The sequence below is a fragment of the Triturus cristatus genome, chromosome 5_2 (assembly GCF_964204655.1).
Source record: "Triturus cristatus chromosome 5_2, aTriCri1.1, whole genome shotgun sequence".
Lineage (NCBI taxonomy): Eukaryota > Metazoa > Chordata > Amphibia > Caudata > Salamandridae > Triturus > Triturus cristatus.
This window is the reverse complement of record NC_140588.1, coordinates 369185182-369209466: the sequence shown is the minus strand read 5'-3', so window position 1 is coordinate 369209466 and position 24285 is coordinate 369185182. Positions and strand designations below refer to the sequence as shown.

Sequence of the window (24285 nt, the reverse complement as noted above, 5' to 3'; positions counted from 1 at the left end):
GAATATTGCAATTTAGCGAGTAGCAAAAAAATGGCAAAATCAGCACTTTTATAAAAATCCTGCGATTTTTACAAAATTGCCCCACAAAAATTGGCACTCTAAATAAATTGAGGCTGATCCTCCTTTTATTGGCTATGCTCTGGCTGAGCCAATAAAATGAGAGTGAACAACAAGTTAGCAGGCGGCAGAGGTGTTAAGTATCTCTGCTGCTTGCCTTTAAAATGTACAGGGCGCTCCTCCTGTGCTGACAGGCCCCCGCCCTTTGTTTCCTCGGACCTGCTGCCCCGTAACCATTGCCTGTTGTGTTTTTTTGCTCTATATTACTATATAGAGCTTTACATGAACTCCAGTTACATTAAATAAGTAGTATTTGGGAGTTGGTGAGGTTTCCTAATTTGCCCAGAATCATAGGATGTTGAGCCAATGAGAGGACTCAAGTCTGGATCCCCAGTTGCAAAGTTTTTTTTTTTGTGTGTGGATTTTTATTGATAATACAAACTAGGATAACAAAGATCTAGTAATGTCTCGTACATGGCAATACAGTACAAAAGCATATCACGATTGCAGTAGAAATGAATAACAATGGAGCATATTCCAGGTATACTTTTACGACAGCCAGGCTTAACAGGGTGCATAGTTACTATTCAATATATGCCCTGACATGATATATAAAGGCAGACATCTACTAATATCGCGGGTACATAACAATACGTGGTGTTTCCCCATCTAATATGCCCCTGGGCTGTTGTGTTGGGGTTGTGTTGCCGTATCAGCCACCTCTGTCATCATCAATAGGTAGTTTTGGAACGATTGCCAATTATCGATTATCTAGTGGTCTGGCAGCCGGTGGTTGCAGTTGAGCGTATGTATCACTAGTGGTGTTACAGTATGTCATGCTCGGTAACAAGTCTTGTAATGTGGCAACACGCTTACTACCCCAGTTAATGGCAAATTCTCGCTTAGCAATAAGGAGTGCAATAGCGACAAAACGTCATTTAGGGAGGCTATATACATACCCAGGTAAGGCCATAAAAGGTGTGACCTCAATCTTGACCATACAGGATATTTTACAAAGGCTGTCTGCCAATTGTTCTTTATCTTGGTGCACGTCTATGTAATATGCACGAAATCGGCATCTGGGGAACCACATCTCAAACATACGTTGAGACAAGAGGGATCTATACAATGCATTTTACTGGGTGTCATATACGCCCTCCACAAAAATTTAAAATGTAACAACTTGTGGCGATGGTTGGGGGAAACACGATGTATTTGAGTGCAGCACCGGCCCCACTGCTCATCCGTGATTGGGTGTCCAAGGTCACGCTCCCATGCCGCCCTCACACCTGCATCCCGACCAGGAAGTATAGATTTCACTGCTTTATTACTGCCTTATACATTTTTGCCATGAGATGGCTGCTACTCCCATCTTTAATAACCCCTGTCAATATTGAGAACTCTGGTGGTTCTAGGGCATAAAAGAGCATATTAGCTCGTAGTGCCCTCTGTATTCTGAGCAACACAAAATGGTCCATTACTGTAGCATCACGGAAACAGGGATCTTCCATGCGTGAAAAAACTTGGCCCTTGGGGAAAAGCTCGCCAAACGTCACTCAGTGAAACTTGGCCAGTGTACGCTTCACTAAACCTTCCTGAAATATAGGGATCCAGCTATTCCCTGCTAATGGCAATGCTTGTGAGTATAGCACACGGAGTCCCATCAATGTTTTCAGCTTATGCCATGCCCACTAGTCGTGGATAATGTTTGAAATTTGTGCGGGTCTCGTGGAAACCCAACCGGCAATAGGGTATTAAGAGGCGCTGGCAGCGCCAAGTCTGCTTCCGGTCAGTGGTATGGGATCCTGACATCAATTCAATATGGTACCAGTGACAGGCAAAACTAGCCTGTGCTGCACAATAATAAACCCGGAAGTTCGGGACCCTAAACTCACCCTTCTCATATGGGGGCATTAGCGTGTCCCAGCCGATGTGGGGTTGCCTTCTCCCCCACACCACCCTTATCAAAAATGTACGAAGTTCTAAAAAAAACGATTATACAGTGGAATAGGAATGTTTTGGAAAAGGTACAAGAATTGCGGAAGGACTACCATCTTTATTATGGCTATTCTATCAGCCATCGAGAAGAGCAAAGAGAGCCCTCATTTTTCCATAACCGGACCATAATTCAACTGCAAAATGCGATCCTTCTCCCTGTGAAGATGAACCCCATGGTATTTCACTGACTCATCACACAAGGTCAGTGGATACTCCACTGATCTGTCGCAAGGCACTACTGTTAGGGGAAAGACCTCCGATTTTTTCCAGTTGAAATGCAATCCTGACAAGGCGCCAAGCCTAATCACTTCACGAAGAAGCGGTGTCAAGTTATCATCCGGGTGCCTCACATATAAGATAATATCGTCAGCATAGAGTGTATGGAGTAGGGGTCCTGTATTAAATTGCAGCCCACAATGGCTACCCTTGTCCTGCAAATGCCGTACCAACGGGTCGAGTGCAATCACGAACAACAATGGGGAAAGTGGCCACCCCTGTCGCGCACACCGCGTGAGCCTAAACTCCTCGGTCAGTGTCCCGTTGAGGCGGATGCGAGCTGTGGGTAGTGTGTACAATAATGTAACCACTGCCAGGAATTGCTCTGGCACCTCAAGTCATCCCAAAGTAGTATACAAAAATGGCCATTCCAACGAATCGAAGGCCTTTTCCACATCAAGCAGCACGGCGACTGCAGGGGCCGGTGCTGCTATTCTATCCAGTGTGGCAAACAATGTACACAAATTGAGCGTTGTAGACTTAGGAGGAATGAAGCCTGATTGTGCCGGTGAAAACAATCTCTCACCAATAATAACAGTAGTTTGGCTAATATCTTTTCAGGCTTTGGCAGCAATGTTATTACCGCCTCCCACAGAGTTGGCGGGAGCACCTCCGCCTCCACTGCATCTTGATACATGTCAATGAGATGGGGAACAATTATAGAATATATTTCTTATAGAAGTACACCGTGAATCCATCACGCCCGGACGCCTTTGAGCATCCAACGCATCAATAGCCTCACTCACTTCATCCTCTGAGAAAGGCTCAGTCAGGAACTCCTGATGCGCCTTCTCCATCCACACCAGCGCTATCTCATCCAGATATTCACTATAGTCCGCATAGCACCCAGAGACCCGAGACTTATACAATGTTGTATAGTATGTAAGCACCTCCTGAAGGATACCCAAATTACCAGTTATACGAGTACCCCCGATCTACTAATTCCGCTTTGTAAGTTGGTCTGCAAGACTGTTGCATTATTCTAGCTAATGTTCTGCTCGGCCTCCCGCCCTCCCCTTACAGTCTGGCAACTGCATATTTTCCGAGGTAGTGAGCTTCACGCTCCGCTGCCTCCCGGAAGTCAGACAAAAGAGTTGCACGTCGCTGCAAGTCGGGAGGACCAACCTTAGTCGCCTCGATACGATCTAATTCCATGAGCTGCCCTTCTATCTTTGCTAGAGTTTGTCGCAGATCTCTAAGTACCCCAGAGCTTTTGGATATGCATACACCTCTTATGTACACCTTAAAGGCCTCCCATAATGTGGCCTTGGACTCCACTAATCCCTCATTCAGGGAAAAGTATTCTGTGACAGCCTTCTTCTAGCTCAACCGCAAAGACGGTCTCTCATAGTGCCATATCAGGGAACCTCCATGGACGCTCTACCCCCCCCCCCCCAAGCCTTGGGGACTTTCAGCTTGACCATAACTAGAGCATGGTCAGACAGCTTCCACAAGAGATGGCTAACAATGTCTATCCACAGTGCCACCCCTTCTGAAAGAAACAAATAATATAAGCGTGTCCTTGTATGGTGGGGTGCAGAATAGTGAGTGTAACCATCTTGGTCCATACAGTGAAATTCCCAGGCATCCACCAATCCAAACCTGCCCATGGTGTCTAATAATGAGCGCCTTGCCTTGGGCTTGGTGTCTATCGTATGTGCTGTGCTATCTCGCACCGGGTCTAGCAATAGATTAAAGTCCCCCCCAAATATATATGGTCTGCTCCCATACGTTCTATGGTTGTATGAACAGTGTCAAAGAAGCCGGGGTTATCAACATTTGGTGCATATATATTAGCAAACAATACAGAGTGCTCAAGCATACATCCCTCAACCAACAGGAAACTTCCACCAGGATCCCGGCATACTTCAACCTCCCGAAATGGTACCCTCTTATGGATCAATATTGCAACTCCACGAGCTATATCCAGCGAAATACCTGTGCGCCCCCCAGTTTGACACCATAGACGTCTTAACAGCTGATTCTAAATGTGTTTCTAGTATGAAAGCAATGTCCACCTGGTGGCATTGCAAATAGTTTATCACCTATTTACGTTTACGAGCATTATTTAGACCCCTAACAGTCCAAAACATTATTGCAACATTGCCTTCTGTCTGCACCCTGTTAGCCATAAACCATACCCTGCCTGACAAGACCCAATTGCCTATGTCTATACTACAATTGCAATTGTGAATAAACCATGTTATGTACTTCTGCCCAAACCTCCCATGTACCCCCTCCCACCCCGTTACCCAACTTCAGGGGGAAAACCCATCCCCATGCAACAATAGTTGAAAACAAATTCAAGCAAAGTGGTGAGATAGAACCATTATGAGATTGCATCAAATCAAACAGATGCATAAGCACTCGGGTGTGACAACGCTATGTCGCTTCCCCAAATTCTTGGCACACTAGTGCCTGACTATGTATATATGATTTGTCCCAGGTGGCAGTCCAATGCAACTAAGCAAAAACAAGAGGGGGGACGTGGTCTGCCCCATGAACACTCCCACATTCACTAACATATTAATAGAATTTAGTATATTCTGCGACTCCTGTGGAGAAGGTGATCCGCACTGTCTGTCGGACTTAGAGTATTTTTGGAAAAACTCCTGGCCATAATGGGGGGAGTAAAAAATCTGCGATCGGCCATCCACATCAACTTTTAACCTTGCGGGGTATAGCATCCCATACCGAAGTCCCAATTTCCAGAGTTGTACTTTCCCCCCTGCGTACTTGCGGCACGCTTCCTGCACCATCGCAGTGAAGTCCAGATGCAAGGAGATCGATGAACCCTGCCAGTCCTGTTGCCCCTTTTCTCGTGCCATACGTAGAGCAGTGTCCCTGTCCCTGAAGTTGAGCAGACGGGCTATGATTGGTCTTGGTGGGCTGCCCGGATTCGGACGCTGCCCCAAGGTAGAATGTGCTCATTCCACCACGAATGTGGTGGTGAAGGATTCGCTACAAAAAAGATCAGTGAGGAGCGTTTCCACGAACCGGTCTTGCAGCCCCGTGTTGGTGGATTCGGGCACCCCCGCTATACGGCTGTTGTTACGCCGCCCTCTAGCCTGCCAATCTTCGTTTTCATGGCAACTGCTTTAAGAAGCTTCTCTATTCTGTCCAACTTTTTGGTTGTCTGGGCGGCACCATCTTCTAGGTCAGAAATCCTGCCCTCAGCCATGTTTAAGCACCCACCATGCTGATCAAGTCTAGCCCCCATGGACTGCAATCTCTTATCTAGGGCGTCAAAGCCAGTGTCTAGCGCCCTAAAGCCTGCCCGAAGTTCCAGCAACATGGCATCCGGGCTGGCCACCTCCGTTGTGTGTGACACCCCGCTTTTCGTCATGTCGACCCGCTGCGCGGTCGTGCTAGTTCCAGGAGTTTTAAAGGACAGGGTAGTTTGCTTAGGGACCTTACGACCCATGCCACCATCCAATACTTCCTAGTGATCAGTCTCCTGATGCTAATTTGTCTCAGGGGCACTCTGCAGCGACAACGCACCCAGCTCAGGTAGCCTTAGGTCACAGGATAATCCCACGTGCAGTAGCCGTCCACGAGTTCTGTTGTGGCGCCGCAGTTGTTATGCAGACACGTAATTCTTGTGGGTTCCTTGGAACTGGTGGCTCCCACTTTGTGCCACTGTAGTATACCTCAATTTGCTCCCAGCGCGTGTGTCCCGCTGTCTCGGCAGCTAAAGGCCAGCTCTCCGCACACCCGGTACACCAAGGTGCCAGCCCTCAGTCACCACAGAGGATCATACCTCGTTTTGGGAGCATCCAAGTCCCATGTCTTTCCGTGGATCTGCCGCCATAAGCCACACCGGGGTTAGGGGGGGCACTGTGCCGGATCAGCAGAGGGTATGGATGCAAGGGGGCCACCTCACGAATCCCGCAGCTCGCGGCCCGATGACTGATCCCCAGGCTCACCCGAGGACCCTATCGCCATGGGACCTCCGGGGAACGTCGGCGGGACCGCTTAAGCAGGTGGATGGGTCTACTGTGCGCCCCCGCCACAGTCACTCACCCCGTCAGCGTCCCCCAGCCAGGGCGCAGCACAGTCTCCGTCGACCGTGATGCGTCACAGACCGGTCCCGCTCACTCGAGTCCCCGGCTTCCAGCTAGAGGGTAGGCCGCGCCACGCCTGCTTCAGTCTCGACGGTGCTGATCCGCACAGCACCCGCATTCAGGATCGATTTCCATGCCGGCTGCACCTCTGTCCCTTCCTGTAGCACGGAGCTGATCTATCAAAGCCACCAGGGAGGACATGTTCACAAGGGTCCGCGGCGGAGCTTTAAGCCTGCGTAGCCATTACGGTCGGCGGCTTGGCCACTCCCCTCAGTTGCAAAGTTAGTAACTTTGTCTCTAATGCCACTTCCTCTGCTCTAAAATGCCCCCACCCTCAGGTCCCACCCTCCATGCCTCCTATCCCACCCTGTGATAAGCACCCCAACAATCTCAGGACACTCATGGCCCCCCTCTCCTCACCTCCATTGCGCTCCCATTCTTGAGTAACCAATATACCTGACACTCCATTTGCTCCCTGCAGCCCTGTGCACAAGCTGGGGAAGAGACATCGGCCTGGGGGAGGGGGACTCTGCAATACCTGGCCATAAAGTTTTCAAATTTTGATATGCACTTTTTGGCAGCAGCCACCATTTTGTCTGAAGTATGTTGCTGTTGGGCACTCTGCCAGGCCACAAAAAGTGACTGGTCAGAGTCTCCAGCAATGACCAGGCTGTATTTTTGTGATAAGCACATGTTTTGCCTGCCACAAAAATACCACAAATTTTGCAGTGTGGGATCGCAAAATGTCATATTTCTTGCCTCAAAATTTGCCATCCCAGGCCGCATAATCCTGGGGGGTCTAGTTTATAGTGATGTTAGGGAAAATGTGTTCTACAATAATAAATGTTAGGAGATAAGGCAGAATGTGTTGTATTAATGTATATAAGTGTGAAAGACAGTATGTGTTCTAGTAATGTATATAGAGGTGTAAGGCAGGATGTGTATATGGATGTAAGGCAGGATGTATGTTAGACGGACCGGGAGGGTCGGCCGAGGACAAGGGGAGAGGTCTCCGGGGAGAGCCGTCTCCAGCGATCGTACAGACGAGTAACTTCCCCCCCACAGATGTACACCACACGAAGATAAGGTTTAACGTTCTTTATAAGCAATCTTTAGGTACGATAGAATGGTACAAGGAGGTCAGGACTCAGGGGTCCCCTCGATTCTAGTCTCTTGGTTGGGAAAGGGGGTAGCGGGACAGTCTTGTTACCAATCTGGTAGATGCGATGATATGATGGATAGCTCACAATCCTCGAGCTCGGCGTTCTAGATGGACGGGCCGCGGCAGCGCCGGCAGGTCCCGAGATGATCGTAGGTAGTGACGGTCCGCGGCGGCGCCAGCAGGTCCCGGTGAAGGTGGTAGTTACAACGGTCCGCGGCAGCGCCAGCAGGTCCCGACGAGGATGAAGGATGCAGAAGGTTGCGGCAGCGCCAGCAGGCAGGACGATAGTTCGCAAGGCAGGGCTACGGCAGCGCCAGTAGTCCGTCAAGGATGAGTTCTTCACGGTGTCTCTCGACTCCAGGATACAACTGCCTTCCTGCTCTGGAGCTGCCCCAGTTATAGGTCTGGCGCCCTTTGATGTCCGGACCCTCGCACTTGGAGGTCGGGAGGTCCGGGATGAGGGAGTCCAGACACCCAGCAGGGGGGTGGAGCCAGCGCCCGGGGGAGCTGGGGGGCGATCGGCACCTGGCGGGGGAGAGCCATCGACACTTCTTTCTCCCATTGACCTGCCAAGTGGTCCGTTCACCTCCTGGGTGGATGGTGGTGCCGGGATGTCGGGGCCTGGCCAGGCCCAGGGTTAGGGTCGAGCTGAGGCCACGCGGCCTCGTGGTGCAGTGTCCAAGATGGCGGCCGGGCCGGGCGAGGGAGCCGGTAGTGATTCGGCCCCATGATACAGAGATGTCCGGGGGCAGGAGTCCCGTATGAGACGGGGTGCGGGTTGCTTCTGTGGGTAACACCTGGAGGGCCGGGGCTCGGGCCCTGTCATGCGGGGAGGGAGCAAGCCCTTTATGTGGCCTGTCCAACATGCGTCCCCCCCAGCTGAAGGCGGGGAGAGTCACCCATCCTCTTGGGGACTCTCCTCGTCGAGGCGGAAAAAGCATGACAGGCCATCCGCGTTGGCGTGGTCTTGGCCAGGTCGATGTTCCACAGTGAAGTCCATCCCCTGCAGGGAGATGGACCAACGCAATAGTTTGGGTTTTTCCCCCCGCATCTGCATTAGCCACTGCAGGGGCCGATGATCTGTTTGCACCCGGAAGTGGGTACCGAAGAGATAGGGCCGGAGCTTTTTGAGGGCCCACACCACTGCGAAGGCCTCCCTCTCGATGGTGCTCCAGCGCTGTTCTCGGGCCGGGAGGCGTCTGCTGATGAAGGCCACTGGTTGGTCAAGTCCCTCAGAGTTCAACTGGGAGAGGACCGCCCGATGCCATGGTCGGAGGCATCTGTTTGTACGATGAATTCCCGACTGTAGTCAGGGGCCTGGAGCACAGGGGCAGTGCACATGGCGGCCTTCAGCTTCTCGAAGGCCGCTTGACAGTCTGGGGTCCAGTTGACCTTCTTCGGGTGGTTTTTGGATGTGAGTTCCGTGAGGGGCCCCACAATGCTGCCATAGTCCCTCACGAACCGCCGGTAGTAGCCGGTGAGCCCCAAGAAGGCTCGGACCTCGGTCTGCGTGACTGGAGGCTGCCAGGACTGGATGGCAGCGATCTTGAGTTGTAGAGGGGCCACCAGACCGCTTCCCACCTGGTGTCCGAGATAGGTCACGGACCCCTGACCAATTTGGCACTTGCTGGCCTTGATTGTGAGGCCGGCCTGTTGGAGGGCCTGCAGGACCTCTCGGAGGTGGTGGAGGTGGTCGGACCAGTGGCGTCTGTACACAGCGATATCGTCCAGGTAGGCGGCGCTGAACTCCTCGAGTCCCGCCAAGACCTGGTTCACCAGTCGCTGAAAAGTAGCTGGGGCATTCTTCATGCCGAATGGCATGACTTTGAAGTGGTAGTGGCCATCGGGGGTGGAAAAGGCGGATCGTTCTTGAGCCCGGGGTGTGAGACCGATCTGCCAGTAGCCCGCTGTCAGGTCGAAGATGCTGAGGTAGCGGGCAGCCCCCATGCGGTCGATCAGTTCATCCGCTCGGGGGATGGGATGAGCGTCGGTTCTGGTGACAGCATTCAAGCCCCGATAGTCGACGCAGAATCGGAGCTCAGGAGTGGTGCCGGGGGCAACAGCTTTGGGGACCAGCACGACCGGGCTGGCCCAGGGGCTGTCCGAGGGCTCGATGACCCCGAGCGTGAGCATCTTTGACACCTCCTCTTGGATGCAGGCCCGTACCCGATCTGGTACGCGGTACGGCCGATGTCCGATAGGGGGACTGTCCCCAGTGTCCACGTCGTGCAAGCACCAGGGGGTGACCCCTGGGGTGAGGGAAAACAGGGTCGCAAACTGCAGCAGGAGGTCCCGGCAGCCTTGGCGCTGTTCCGGGGTGAGGGCATCTGAGAGTCGGACCCCGTCCACGGAACCATCTTTCTCACGAGTCTTTAGGAGATCAGGGAGAGGCTCGGAGTCTTCTTCCGCTCCACTGTCTGTAGCCATCAGGAGGCTGAGCTCCGAGCGCACAAAGTGGGGTTTGAGTCTGTTGGCGTGGAGGACCCGGAGGGGGTTCCGTGGAGATTCCATATCGATGAGATAGGTGACGGGGCTCTTGCGCTCGACCACTTTGAAGGGCCCCGTCCACTTGTCCTGCAAGGCACATGGTTCGGTGGGGGACATCACCCACACTTGCTGGCCAGGTTCGAATTCGATGGAGGAGGCATTTTGATCGTACCATTTTCTCATGTCCTCCTGACTGGCCTCATGGTTCGCTTTCGCCATTTCTCTGAATCGCCTGGTCTGATTGCGTAGGGTCAGGAGGTACTTGAAGACGTCTGGAGGGGTCTTTAGGTGGGCCATCTCCCAACCTTCTTTGACTAGGCTGAGGGGCCCTCGCACAGGGTGTCCGTACAAGAGTTCGAAAGGGCTGAAGCCGAGGGACTTCTGGGGGACTTCTCGATATGCGAAGAGGAGGCACGGAAGTAGCACACCCCACTGGCGACGGAGGGGCTCTTCCAACCCCCCAATCATTCCCTTGAGTGTGCGGTTGAACCGCTCGACTAGTCCGTTTCCTTGAGGGTGATAGGGGGTCATGAATCGGTAGGTGACCCCGCACTGTTGCCAGAGGGACTTCATATATTTTGAAATAAAGTTTGTGCCTCTGTCGCTGACGACTTCTCGGGGGAAGCCCACCCGGGAGAAGATCCCCATTAAGGCCCGGCTGACCACCGGGGCTGTTACAGTTCGCAGGGGAACAGCCTCGGGGTAGCGGGTGGCGTGGTCCACCAGTACCAGGATGAACCGATGTCCTTGTGCTGTACGGGGGTCCAGGGGCCCCACAATGTCTATTCCCACCCTCTCGAACGGGGTGGTGACAACTGGGAAGGGTTGCAGAGGGGCTTTAAGTTTGCGGCCGCTCTTCCCGCTGGCCTGGCACGTGGGGCAGGACCGGCAGTGGTTGAGGACGTAGTTTCTCATCTTTGGCCAGAAAAAGTGGGTCACCAGGCGACTGTAGGTTTTGTCCTGGCCCAGGTGTCCAGCCAGAGGGACATCGTGGGCCAAATTTAACAAGAAGTCTCTAAAACGGAGGGGCACCACCAGCACTCGACTGGCCCCTAACTCCGCGATTCTCTGTTCACTGTACAACAGGTCGTTGTCCCAATAGATCCAATGGGCTCCGGTGGTGTCCCCTGCGCTCTGGGCGAGGGCTTGCTGGCGGAGTCCCTCGAGGGAGGGACAGGTCTTCTGCTCTTGACGGAACTGTTCCTGGGTGGGCCCCCCTTCTTGACGCCACTGAGCCAGGTCGGGAAGGTCCTGGGGCTGAGCGAGCCCTTCGGGGGTTTGCTCTGGGGGGTCCGTATGGTCGGTGTCCTCTACTGGAGCGATCGGGGGAGGAGGTGCTGGCCATTCTGGTTCTTCTGGTCGGGGGATGGCATGGGCGGCCATGGACCGGGTGGTTACGCACGCCCAGTCCGGGAGGCCCAACATCCCCAGGTGCTCTCTTCTTTCTACGTCTGTCCACGGGGAACTCTCAAGATCATTCCCCATGAGACAGTCCACGGGGGCATCATCTCGGACCGTCACCTTCAACATGCCGGAGACTCCTCCCCATTCGAAGGGGACGCAGGCCATCCGACATAGACTCTCCGAATTGTCGGCTGAACGGACGGGGCAGAGAATGTTCGGCAGGATCTGTTCTGGGGTCACCAGGTGACAGCGGACGGCCGTCACACTGGCCCCCGTGTCACGTAGTGCTTCGGCCCTGTGTCCATTAATGTTCACCCACTGACTATATTTTCTGGTGTTGGCGGGTAGGGGAGCCCGCGGGACCATGTCTCTTCCCCCTAGGCACGCTAGAATCATGGCGGCCGGTTCCCACTCTTGTTGTTCTTGTTCGCATTCTTCCTGTTCTTCGGAGATTTGTTCTCCCCCCAGGGCGGCGGCAGCTACCTGGCGGGGTCTCGGAGTTTGGTTCTGTGGACAGTTCGGGTCATTGGCGTAGTGGCCGACTCGCTGGCATCGGTGACACGTGACATTGGCTCGGAACCCCGGGCGCATCGGGGGGTTGCCCCGGCTGGCCGGGGGCGGGGTGCTGGCAGCGGGGGCGGCCGGGACGGTGTCTCTTCCTCGTCCCTGGCCTCCTCCTCTTCCTCGGGGACGGTGCTGACCTTGGTTGTTCCGGTTCTGTTCGTGCGGCCCCCTCCGGCCTACTCGGGTGCTTTCCCACCGGTCAGCTTCGGCGGCGAGCTGCCGTGGGTCAGTCAATTTACTGTCGAGGAGGTGCTGCCGGAGCTCGACGAAGCAGTTGTTAGAGAGGTGCTCCCACACCATGAGATTAAAAAGTTGCTCGTAGGTCGTACGTGGCTTCCCTTGATCCAACCCTCGAAGGCTCGGCTGAAATAGTTTACATATTCCACCCAAGTTGTACCCGGGATCCGGGTGCAGTCTCGGAACCTCTGGCGGTACATTTCGGGTGTGAACCCATATCGGGTGAGGAGGGCAGCCTTCATGTGGTCGTAGGATGTCATCAGATGGTCTGGGAGCTGTAACAGGGCATCGCGGCCTTCATTGACGAACCTCCCCCATAGACCGGCTCCCCAGTCACTTCGATCGATCCGGTGGGAGGTCATAGCGATCTCGTAGGCCTTGAACCACTGTTGTATGTCGTCATCTCGGAAATACTCTCGAACGACATCCTTGGGGATGTGGACTTTCTTTTCTGTCGCTCCTGGGGTGCGCGGTTGCTCGGGCACCCCCAGTTCTTTGTTCTGCTTCCGTAGGTCTATTTCTGCCAGTTTGCGCTCGTGTTCGTACGCTAATCTCTTTTCTTCGAGCTCTCTCTGCCTCTGTTTTTCTTCCCGTTCTTCTCGGAGCCGCAGATGCTCTAGGTTCAGTTTTTGTTCGGATAATTTTAGTTCACCGTCCATTTTGAGCCGTGCCATTTCTAACTCATGTAGTCTGCTTTTTTCTCTCTCTCGGATCTCTTCCTGCGAGAGACCCGTTCTTCGCTCCTCGGGAGCCGTGGTGTTCCTCTCTGATGCTGCAATGTTTTGGTCCGGGGTCTGGCGGCCCCGGTTTCTGCCCACGACTCAATGGCGTGCTTGAAATCGTCTTTGGTACTCAGACCGGTGGTAGCAATGCCTAGTTCAATGCAGAATTGTTTCAACTCACGATGGCCGTACTCTTCCAATTTCTCCATCTGGAATTTCTCGGTGGATCCGCTCTCTTTGGTTGTCATTGTGGTTTCGTCGTGGGGTGAGCTACTCTCTGTACGATTACGCGTTGATTCGGATCGCGCCGCTGGCCACCAATGTTAGACGGACCGGGAGGGTCGGCCGAGGACAAGGGGAGAGGTCTCCGGGGAGAGCCGTCTCCAGCGATCGTACAGACGAGTAACTTCCCCCCCACAGATGTACACCACACGAAGATAAGGTTTAACGTTCTTTATAAGCAATCTTTAGGTACGATAGAATGGTACAAGGAGGTCAGGACTCAGGGGTCCCCTCGATTCTAGTCTCTTGGTTGGGAAAGGGGGTAGCGGGACAGTCTTGTTAGCAATCTGGTAGATGCGATGATATGATGGATAGCTCACAATCCTCGAGCTCGGCGTTCTAGATGGACGGGCCGCGGCAGTGCCGGCAGGTCCCGAGATGATCGTAGGTAGTGACGGTCCGCGGCGGCGCCAGCAGGTCCCGGTGAAGGTGGTAGTTACAACGGTCCGCGGCAGCGCCAGCAGGTCCCGACGAGGATGAAGGATGCAGAAGGTTGCGGCAGCGGCAGCAGGCAGGACGATAGTTCGCAAGGCAGGGCTACGGCAGCGCCAGTAGTCCATCAAGGATGAGTTCTTCACGGTGTCTCTCGACTCCAGGATACAACTGCCTTCCTGCTCTGGAGCTGCCCCAGTTATAGGTCTGGCGCCCTTTGATGTCCGGACCCTCGCACTTGGAGGTCGGGAGGTCCGGGATGAGGGAGTCCAGACACCCAACAGGGGGGTGGAGCCAGCGCCCGGGGGAGCTGGGGGGCGATCGGCACCTGGCGGGGGAGAGCCATCGACACTTCTTTCTCCCATTGACCTGCCAAGTGGTCCGTTCACCTCCTGGGTGGATGGTGGTGCCGGGATGTCGGGGCCTGGCCAGGCCCAGGGTTAGGGTCGAGCTGAGGCCACGCGGCCTCGTGGTGCAGTGTCCAAGATGGCGGCCGGGCCGGGCGAGGGAGCCGGTAGTGGTTCGGCCCCATGATACAGAGATGTCCGGGGGCAGGAGTCCCGTATGAGACGGGGTGCGGGTTGCTTCTGTGGGTAACACCTGGAGGGCCGGGGCTCGGGCCCTGTCATGCGGGGAGGGAGCAAGCCCTTTATGTGGCCTGTCCAACAATGCATTACAGTAATGTGAGTTGGGAAAGTTAGGTAAGCTGTGTTCTAGTAGTATGTGCTAGGATGTAAGGCGGGATGTGTTGTAGTGCTGTGTATAGGGGTGGAAGGCAGGATGTGTTCTAGTAATGTGTTTATGGATGTAAGGCAGGATGTGCTCTTGTAATGTGAGTTGGGATGTAAGGCATGATGTAAGGCATGATGTATTTTAGTGTGTGCTAGGATTTAAGGCAGGGTGTGTTGTAGTACTGAGTATAGGTGTGTAAGGCAGGATGTGTTCTAGTAATATGTTTATAGATGTAAGGCAGAATGTGCTCTTGTAGTGTGTGCTAGGATGTAAGTCAGCGTGTGTTCCAGTAATGTGATTTGGAATGTTAGGCAGGATGTGTTCTAGTAATATATTTACGGGTGTGAGGCATGGTATTAGGTAGGATGTGTTCTAGAAATTAACCCTGGGCGTAGGACTACGCTATGCGCGCGTAGTTTGCGCCACTACGCACTACGCAAATTGCACGTAACACAGGGCAAAAATGCGTAGCGGGCATTTTTTGCTTGCTCGTGGCCCTCAACATCAAGTTGGCGACCGGGAGAGAGCAAAATAACATTCCGGCGAGACTTTTTCCTCTTTCGCGATCAGCAACATCAAGTTGCCGATCGCGAGCGTGGAAAAAAAAACTCCCGGCGAGATTCTCAACGTGGTGAGGTCAGGTTTCTCATTGCGAGTGGTCGCGTATGCTCACGACCGCTCGCAATGAGAAACTACCAGTCCGCGTTGAGAAAGCTGCCGCGCGAGTACAGATCTACTCGAGCGGCAGAAAACGACCACTTGCACTGTACAAGATGCCGTTTGCAATGATTGCACAGTGCGGACAAGCATCCGGCACTGTGCAATCAGTGCGAACAGTGCACTATGCACTTCGCGTAGCTATGCGTAACACTACTACGCGAACTACGCCCAGGGTTAGTAATATGAGTTTGGATTTAAGCAGATTGTGTTTGAGTAATATGTATTGGCTTACAAGACAAATCAGTGTGCCCGAGGCAGGTTGTATTTTTTGGGTGTGGTCATGGGGGATAAATTAGAATATATTGTGGTTATGTGCATTGGTTATAAGAAATGAGGTGTTGTAGTAATTTGAATTGCCTATATTGCATGTGCCCGTTTAAGGGTGTAAAGCAGGCTGTGATCTAAAAGTTGTGATTTGTACTGCATTGCAGGCTATGTTGCGGTAGGTGTGAACTGGAGTGAGGCAGGAAGTATTATGTCAGATCTGTATGATATTCTTCGTTTTGGTGGATGATTATGGAGTTTAAGTCAATCTGTATTGGGTTTTAAGGCAAGTTGTATTGTACTGAGGTGCATTGGTCAAAAAGTCTAGCCGTATTGTAATAATGTCTTCTATGGCATTAGGCATGCTGTGTCCTAGTCCTGTGTATTACATTGTAAGACAGGCTGTGTTGTAGTATGTGTGAAATATTGTAAGACTTTGGCTATTGGTAGAAAATAATGTAGCCAAAGGCAAGATGTTTTGGTTTGTGGTGTTTAGTAAGGTTCATTGGGCTGCATAGCAGGCTCTGTTTGGTTTGTTCTGCATGTGATCTATAACAGGATGTATTTGGTTTGTCCTATACTGGATCCAGAAGAGCGAGTAGCTGAGGACCAACTTTTCAAGTAGTCCCCCTAGGCCCTCGGATTGGGTAGACTCACACCTGATCAGTTCCAAAATACCCTCTTGGGTGATATAGCGCTCTACAAATCTACATAAAATAATAGGAGAGTCTGTTTGGTTTGGTCTGCATGTTATCTGACACACAATGTGTTTCGTTTGGTCTGCATGTGATCTAGTGCAGGATGTGTTTGGTTTGGTCTGCATGTGGTCTAGGGAAGGATCTGTTTGGCTTGGTTTGCATGTGATCTAGCATGGGCTGTGTTTAGTTTGCTATGCATGTAATCCAGCACAGGATGTGTTTGGTTTAGTTTGCATGTCATGTAGGGCAGGATGTTTTTGATTTGGCCTGGACAAGATCCAGAAGAGGCTGCGTTTGGTTTAGTCTGTGTGTGATCCGACGCACAGTGTGTTTAGTTTGGTCTGCATGTGATCTACCACGGAATATGTGTAGTTTAGTCTATGCGATCTATTGCAGGGTGTGTTTGGTTTGCAAGCGATCTAGCACAGGGTGTGTTTGGTTTGGTCTGCGTGTGATCTAGAGCAGGGTGTGTTTAGTTTGGTCTGCATGTGATCTAGTGCAGAATGTGTTTGGTTTAGTCTGTATGTGATCTAGCATGGAAAGTGTTTGGTTTGGTCTGTGGGTGATCTAGAGCAGGGTGTATTTGGTTTGGCAAAGTATGAGATCTGGCGCAGGATGTGTCTGGTTTGGTCCGCTTTGATTTAGCACGGGATGTGTTTGGTTTGGTCTGCAAGTGATCTAGCACACAATGTGTTTGGTTTGCTCTGTGTGTCATCTAGGGCAGGGTGTGGTTGATCTGGTCTGCATGTGATCTAGCACACAATGTGTTTGGTTTGGTCTAAGTGTTGTATAGCGAAGGATGCGTATGGTCTGACCTGTATGTGACTAACCCACGATGTGATTGATTTGGTACACATGCGATCTAGAGCAGGGTGTGTTTAGTTTGGTCAGCATGTGATCTAGCACGTAATATGTGTAGTTTAGTCTGCTATATGATCAATTGCAGGGTGTGTTTGGTTTGCATGTGATCTAGCACAAGGTGTGTTTGGTTTGGTCTAGGTGTGATCTAGAGCAGGGTGATTTTGGTTTGGTAAGCATGTGATCTAACGCAGGATGTGTTTGCTTTGGTCTACATGTCATCTAGCACACAATGTGTTCGGTTTTCTCTGTGTGTCATCTAGCGCAGGATGTGTTTGGTTCGGTCTGCGTGTGAGCTATCCCGCAATGTGTTTGGTTTGGTCTGCATGTGATCTAGCACAGGATGCGTTTGGTTTGGTCTGCATGTGATCTAGCGCAGGGCGCGTTTGGTTTGGTTTGCATGTGATCTAGCGCAGGATGCATTTGGTTTGGTCGGCATGTGCTCTAGTGCTGGATGCATTTGGTTTGGTCTGCATGTGCTCTAGCACAAGATGCGATTGGTTTGGTCTGCATGTGCTCTAGCGCAGGATGCGTTTGGTTTGGTTTGCATGTGATCTAGTGCACGATGCGTTTGGTTTGGTCTGCATGTGCTCTAGTGCATGATGCGTTTGATTGGTCTGCATGTGCTCTAGCTCAGGATGCATTTGGTTTGGTTTGCATGTGATCTAGCCCACGATGCATTTGGTTTGATCTGCATGTGCTCTAGCGCAGGATGCGTTTGGTTTGCATGTGATCTAGCGCAGGATGTGGTTGGTTTGGTCTGCATGTGATCTAGTGCACAATGTGTTTAGTTTGGTCTGCATGTGAACTAGTGTAGGATGTGTTTGGTTAGGGCTGCATGTGATCTAGCGCAGGAGGAGTTTAGTTTGGTCTGCATGTGATCTAGCACAGGATGTGGTTGGTTTGGTCTGCATGTGATCTAGCGCACAATGCACTTGGTTTGGTCTGCATGTGATGTAGAGATGGGTGTGCTTGGTTTGCTCTACATGTGATCCAGCGCACAATGTGTTCAGTTTGGTCTGCATGTGCACTAGTGCAGGATGTGTTTAGTTTGGTCTGCATGTGATCTAGCACATGATACATTTGGTTTGGTCTGCATGTGCTCTGGTGCAGGATGCATTTGGTTTGGTTTTCATGTAATCTAGCGCAGGGTGTGGTTGGTTTGGTCTGCATGTGATCTGATGCACAATGCACTTGGTTTGGTCTGCATGTGATAAAGAGCAGGGTGTGCTTGGTTTGCTCTGCATGTGAAACAGCGTACGGTGTGTTTTGTTTGGTCTGCATGTGATCTAGTGCAGGGTGTGTTTGGTTTGGGCTGCATGTGATCTAGCGCAGGAAGAGTTTGGTTTGGGGTGCATGTGATCTAGTGCAGGATGAGTTTGGTTTGGTCTGCATGTGATCTAGCACAGGATGTGTCTGGTTTGGTTTGCGTGTGATCTACTGTAGGGGGAATTTTGTTCGGTCTGTGTGTGAACTAGCGCGGGATGTGTTTGGATTGGCCTGTAGGGGATCCAGGAACAGCTGTGTTTGGTTTAGGGTGCACGTGATCTAGAGCAGGCGGTGTTTGGCTTGAGCTGCTGCTGGGAGCTGTCCAGCTTGGCTGGTGCTGACGGTGTTGCTTGTCTGTCCCTAGCGTACCTGGTGCAGGCGGTGAGGGCAGCGGGCAAATGCGATGCGGTCTTCAAGGGCTTCTCGGACTGCCTGCTCACACTGGGCGACAAAATGGCCAACTATCCACAGGACCTGGACGATGACCGGAACCTCAAGACCATCTGCTCGTAAGTAGGCTTATTTAGCTATACTCGCTCTCCCTCCACTCTCTTGTACCCGCGCATGCTTGTACACCCTCGCCTGAAAGGGAAGAGTGGGCGGGGCGGTAGGTGGGGTGCTGTTGCATGCTGTGGCGATTAAATGCTGACAGGAATTAAGTTGTTTTTTCAGAGTAATGCTCAGGCTCAAGGGTAAGATTAACATAGTGGTCATATTTCAATAAATGCATGATGTATCACATTTTGTGTTTTCCAGATTACACAAACATACCATTTTTCTTCCCTTGCCGCTGACTCTTCCTTCGTTATCTTCGGGTTCTTTTTTCTTTTAATCCATCCTCTTTTCATTCTTCTCCTTCTACATGTTTCCCTTCCTTGTTTCCTTCTTTACTAACATCCCCACTGAGTCGCCACGCCACTTCCCTTCTTTCCCACTACTCTCTCACATACGATTTGCATTCCTCGGCGCTTCCTGCTTACACATACGCTGGTGCACACACACAAAAATCCCGCTCAGACCACTCACATGATCTTTCTTTCCTAAAATGCGCTTTCTTGGCGTCTGCCCTTGGCAATACAGACAATTCTGCGCTTCTTCCAATTTCTCGCTCTCTCTCGCACCAGCATTTGTGCCCTCACACAACTGGCGTGGCGCCTCTCTGGCGAGCACTCACCCTGCCAGGGTCGGCGCAGCCCTCCACCAGCTCTAAAGGCCAACCCCCGCGTGGCCCCTCCCCACCGGAGCCCAGATGGTGCTGCCGGCTGCCTCGGTATGAGGGCTGGAGAGGGGAGTGTGCTGCCCCGGGCCACAGCTCCCCTGCTCGCATTCGTGCGTCTTCGTATTAATGCACAGGCACGGAGGGGTGGGGGTAAGGGAGCTTAACAAGCCACGCCTGGGGCGGCACGTCTGAAGGCCCCGTCCCTGTGGACGTCTCTTTCCACTAGACGCAGACTACGTCATTTAAATACACATTTGATTAATCGCGCGCAACCTTCAGAGGGTAATAAAATGTGTCCACCCCTGCCTCTGCGCTCACCCCGGGTTCAGAGAGTCCCTCCGGTTTCTCCGTGTGTAGACTGTGAGAGAAAACGTGCGTTTCCTACCTTTCTAGTGACGATAACACAAAAATGGGAACCGTGAACTTGCAGAAAACGGAGCTAGAGGCCAGAGTTCCGTCAGCAATAAAAAATAATCCACCGTCTGAACAGTACAGCACATGCCGAGGTGTACAAATACATGTCACACCCCATGGAAAATAAACGTGAAGCCAGTGTGCTTATTTACGAGGGTAATGTCTACGTTATAACCACAGTGCACGCTGGGTTGAGCCACGTTAATTTTTCTCTTTTTTCGGGTTGGGTTAAATACGTATGATTGCTACGAATAAGAGTTAAGAAGAAAAATAACATACAATAAACCCTGTATTCTTTCTGATACACTGAGTGTGATATGCTTGTATTACTATTGTTGTGAGTGGGAGGGGCGATGACCCACAGGAGGCGGCGCCTCGTGTGTATCATGATGACGCTTCTTTCCGCCCTCACACAGATATACGTGGTGATATTGTATCCCACGGCAGGAATGTAACCCTTGTGTGTTGCTGCTTCACAAAACCCGCACAGGAAACGACAGCACGGCAAAAAACATATTATGACTTTAAAATGCTTTGAGACTACACGTCAAGCAGTAAAACCTGCAATTTCTCAGGGCAGGCATTGTCAGACATATTTTACTGATTCGACATATGTCACACAATATAAAAAAGAGAATATATAAGTATATAAAATTCAACCCTGCCCTGAACATTTCAGTTAATCTATAAACGCCACAAAAGTAAGGGAAAAAAATGTAGAATGCGAATAATAGTTAAAATGTTAAAACATTTGTTGAGTACTACCGTGGCGACATCCCCTCTGCCTTTTGAACTGCAGCAACTCACATGGGAAATGTATTTTCATTAGTTCGCCAACTCCAAATCATGTGTTTATTGATTCACATACCATGTCACTTGCATGGTGAATATATGCATTCAAACATGCTAGGGGACATACCCGCAGATTAATGCCTGATGCACAGTTTTCACCCTATTTCACCGACCCTTTACTGTCCCTTAAACGCCCTAAAATACCTTACACACACATTATTAATACATTACTTCGAAAAAAAATATTAAATCATCATTTTATGTGTTTTCTACTAATTTCATACACGTGTCCCTACCCTCATTAACATCCTCAAAGTCATTATTTTAGAAATGGACCCTTTAAACCCGCACCACCACGCACACGTCGATCGCAATCATAACTCACAACTGAAAATGCACCCGGGTCATTTGAGACGCGTTAATGGCGCAGTTATTTGTGGCTCGTTTTCGAATCTGTGCCACGGATTCGCACCCGAAAGGGCCCTGTACAAAGCCGGTAGAGAGCTTCTGGTGAGACCACCGGCGCGGCAGTTCAAGCGCCCCTCCCTTAACGGAGCTGTCACTCGGCTGTGCCGGTTTACGGACAGCAGACGAGAGCAGATTTAGCCCCCCTCTGGGAGACACCATTACAAGGGAGATATTGCAGGCGAGACGCCCTCTCTGCCGCCCCTGCCCCTCAAACTCTCATTATATATTGCAAACTTGCCAAAAGCTGGGGCCTGCAGCCCGGCTTAGAGACCTCGCCAATTATAGCGGGAGGTGGGGGCGGCTATGAGTGGGGGGTGCGGGTAATACGTCAACGCGACCTCTACCTGTCTAGCACAGGCGCTTCATGGCTGCCACGCGGCTCCGCCCTCTTTTAAAAACACTTCACCAAACATACTTTCAGCAAGAGCCTCGCTTTGATAACCCCCACCCGCGCCCCCGTCTTGTCATAGGAAACTGGGACAAAACAAAGCGAGTTTCAACAAGAAGCTCTTCACGTCCTGCTAAAAACAGACTGTTTGTAACCGGAAGGATGCGGGGGCGCGCACGCGCACCCTCACCCTCTCTAGCAGTTATTAGGCTGCATCATGGCTCCAGGCTCCCTCGATAATCGCCCTCTTCTCTTTTAATCACAGGTGTTTCTTTTTTTCCACGCTTATCTCATGAAATGCGACCGCCCCCTCACGCTCCCTCTTGTGTTGCCACGTTCGGCGCTGGCTTTTTCTTGCACGAGCCCTCAATGCACAGATGGGTTCCTATTAATGTGAAAATAGATACTCCCCTCCCGCACCCCAAAAACAATAAAACAAAATCCCCGACCCGAGAAGGTCATTGGCGGACCTGCATAGATTCAGAGCGAATGTTCTTTAAAACTTCATTTATTTGGTAGACACGTCAGATCCCTTACTTTCACGGTGCACCGGCAGCCCCTCCCTGACGACTACTCCGCAAAATGTGCGCTTGTGCATGTGGCGCGCAGGGCTGAATATTTCCTACATTAAGGGTGTCCAGCGTGGAGCTAGGAGGGCAGAAGGAATGCAAGTTTCCAAGCTAATCAGTGACGAGTAAAATAGTGAGGACATACTCAGTGTGTGTAGATTGATGTCCTTCAAATGCTTTTCAAAATCTGATTTGTGTCAAAGTGGGCTCCCCTGCCGTTTATGTCTGAGGGTGCCCAATAATATGCTGGCCTGTTGTGCTGGCATGTTGGTGTTGTTTTTCCCTTCTACAGTAGTCTGCAGCAGGCTGGGGAGTGCTTGTTTGTATGTGGGTCTGACTTTGAACATTTATATCTGTATGCTAGTGTGTGTGCCAGGGGCTCGGATCACAAGGTTACCTATTAATATGGCTAAGTGCGTGCAGGGTTGGGCTTACATGCCAGTAGGGCGGGGTACCTACCTGTCGGGTATATCTAGATAAAGGCTGTGCTGTCATGAGAAGCTGGCATGAACGTGGCTCTCCTGTGCCTACTTTGGACACCCTTGATCTAGGCTACAGGGTGGTGCGTTGGGCTGTCCTTTGTGATTGGTGCTCGTCACCAAGGCCCCAGAATCTCACTTGCATGCAGGGGAGCGTGTCTTGGGTTGGGTTGTGGGGTGGAGAACTAGGCTGTGGCCTATGGGTACCTCCGCAGGAGTTTGACAAGCCATGCCAACCTACCCCTCTTTACTCTTTGTTTCCCCCTCTCACCCTGCAGATACTGGAACGACTTCCACGCCTGCACCATCACGGCCCTTACGGATTGCCAGGAAGGCGCGAAAGACATCTGGGAAAAACTGAAACGGGAGTCCAAAAACCTCGATTTCCAAGGCAGCCTCTTTGAACTCTGCGGGGGGAGCAACGGCTCGGGCCCCTCCGGGCTCCACGCGCCGATGCCCGCCCTCTTGCCCCTGTTGCTGGCCGCCCTCCCTGCCCTGGTCACCTGGTTCGTCTTCTAGCCCCTGCCGTCCTGCCTGGCGGACCCCATCACTCATCCCGAGGCCTCGCGCCTGCAGAGGGTGCCGCGACACCCCGCGCCACAGGATTGGCGGGACGGACTTACACCGTTATTTTGTGTTTTATTCGCCAAATGTTACCAAACAGCAAGCAGCAACAGCCAAAACGGGACCTCAGCTTTACTGATCTCTGTCCAGCCAAGTATAAGGAGTCCCCAGCCCTGGTACCTTTTCGCAGATAAGGAAAATAAAACCCTCAGGAACGGCCGAGAGCCATCGAATATCGTTATCAAAACCAATAAGCGAGAGGAAAATAAAAAAAAAATAAAAACAACCAAGGCTGGCTCTCCACAATAAAAGAAGAAAGTGAGGAAAGACGGCGAGATGCGCGTTCTCCTGGCCTGCGAAACATACGGTGAATAATTCACAATTCCCGCCTCCCAGCGTTAGGCCTCTGCAGTGACTTGTGTAGTGTGTGGCCGGACCTCCGCAACTAGTACATGGAGTATGGAAACAGGTTCAAGAGGGGAAAGAAGGAACTGACCCGGAAACGGAAGCGCCGCACACCAGAATGGATGCATTGCTGCTTTGGGAGGCTGCACTGTAGCTTTACCCGCTGTTGCCAAGGCATATCTCCGATTTCACTGCCTTTTTAGTTTCATTCTCTTGTTTTAGATGTTGCACATAGTAAACCTGAATATTACAACCGTATAACAAACACTCACGCACTCATACACACAGGGGGCTTTAAATGTATTAACAACTACGGCAAAAGAAAAACACAAGATTTTCATGAAACCAGAGCCTTGATTTTAAAATAAATGAATAACAGATGTACTTACAGAGGTTTATTAACTGAAATAAGCAAAAAAGAGATATTTGCTACAAAGTATAGTTAAAAAGTATTAAAATAAATATTATTGTTTGAAGTGGATGTTGCGTTGTTTGTTCTGCAAGGCGCTGTGCTTTTTGCTTGTTGGATGCCGTGTGGCCGGAAACTAGTTGGTCATGAGGTGAACTTTGATCTGAAGCAGACAGGTATAATATGTATGTCCAAGTAGAAAGTATAGCAATGGGGGGGGGGGGGGGGGCGAGTCGTGAGTGCCACAGTTCCTGCCTGTGCCCAGAGCCAGACTGGTCAGTTTGCCACTCTCCCATTGCATCGGTAGTCTGCGGGCTAGGGGTTGCTTTCTGAACATAGTTGTCTGCCATGA

At 51.5% G+C, this 24285-nt stretch overlaps 1 protein-coding gene across 1 annotated transcript in view; it reads left to right on the top strand.

Moving 5' to 3' along the window:
- Positions 1-24003, top strand: part of NRN1 (neuritin 1) — a 49683-nt gene extending 25680 nt beyond the window's left edge. The window contains exons 2-3 of the mRNA XM_085607214.1: positions 18591-18735; positions 22834-24003. Coding sequence (XP_085463340.1) covers positions 18591-18735; positions 22834-23074 — 386 coding nt within the window. The 3' untranslated portion in view covers positions 23075-24003. The remainder of the gene's footprint in view (positions 1-18590; positions 18736-22833) is intronic.
- The last annotated feature ends 282 nt before the right edge of the window (positions 24004-24285 follow it).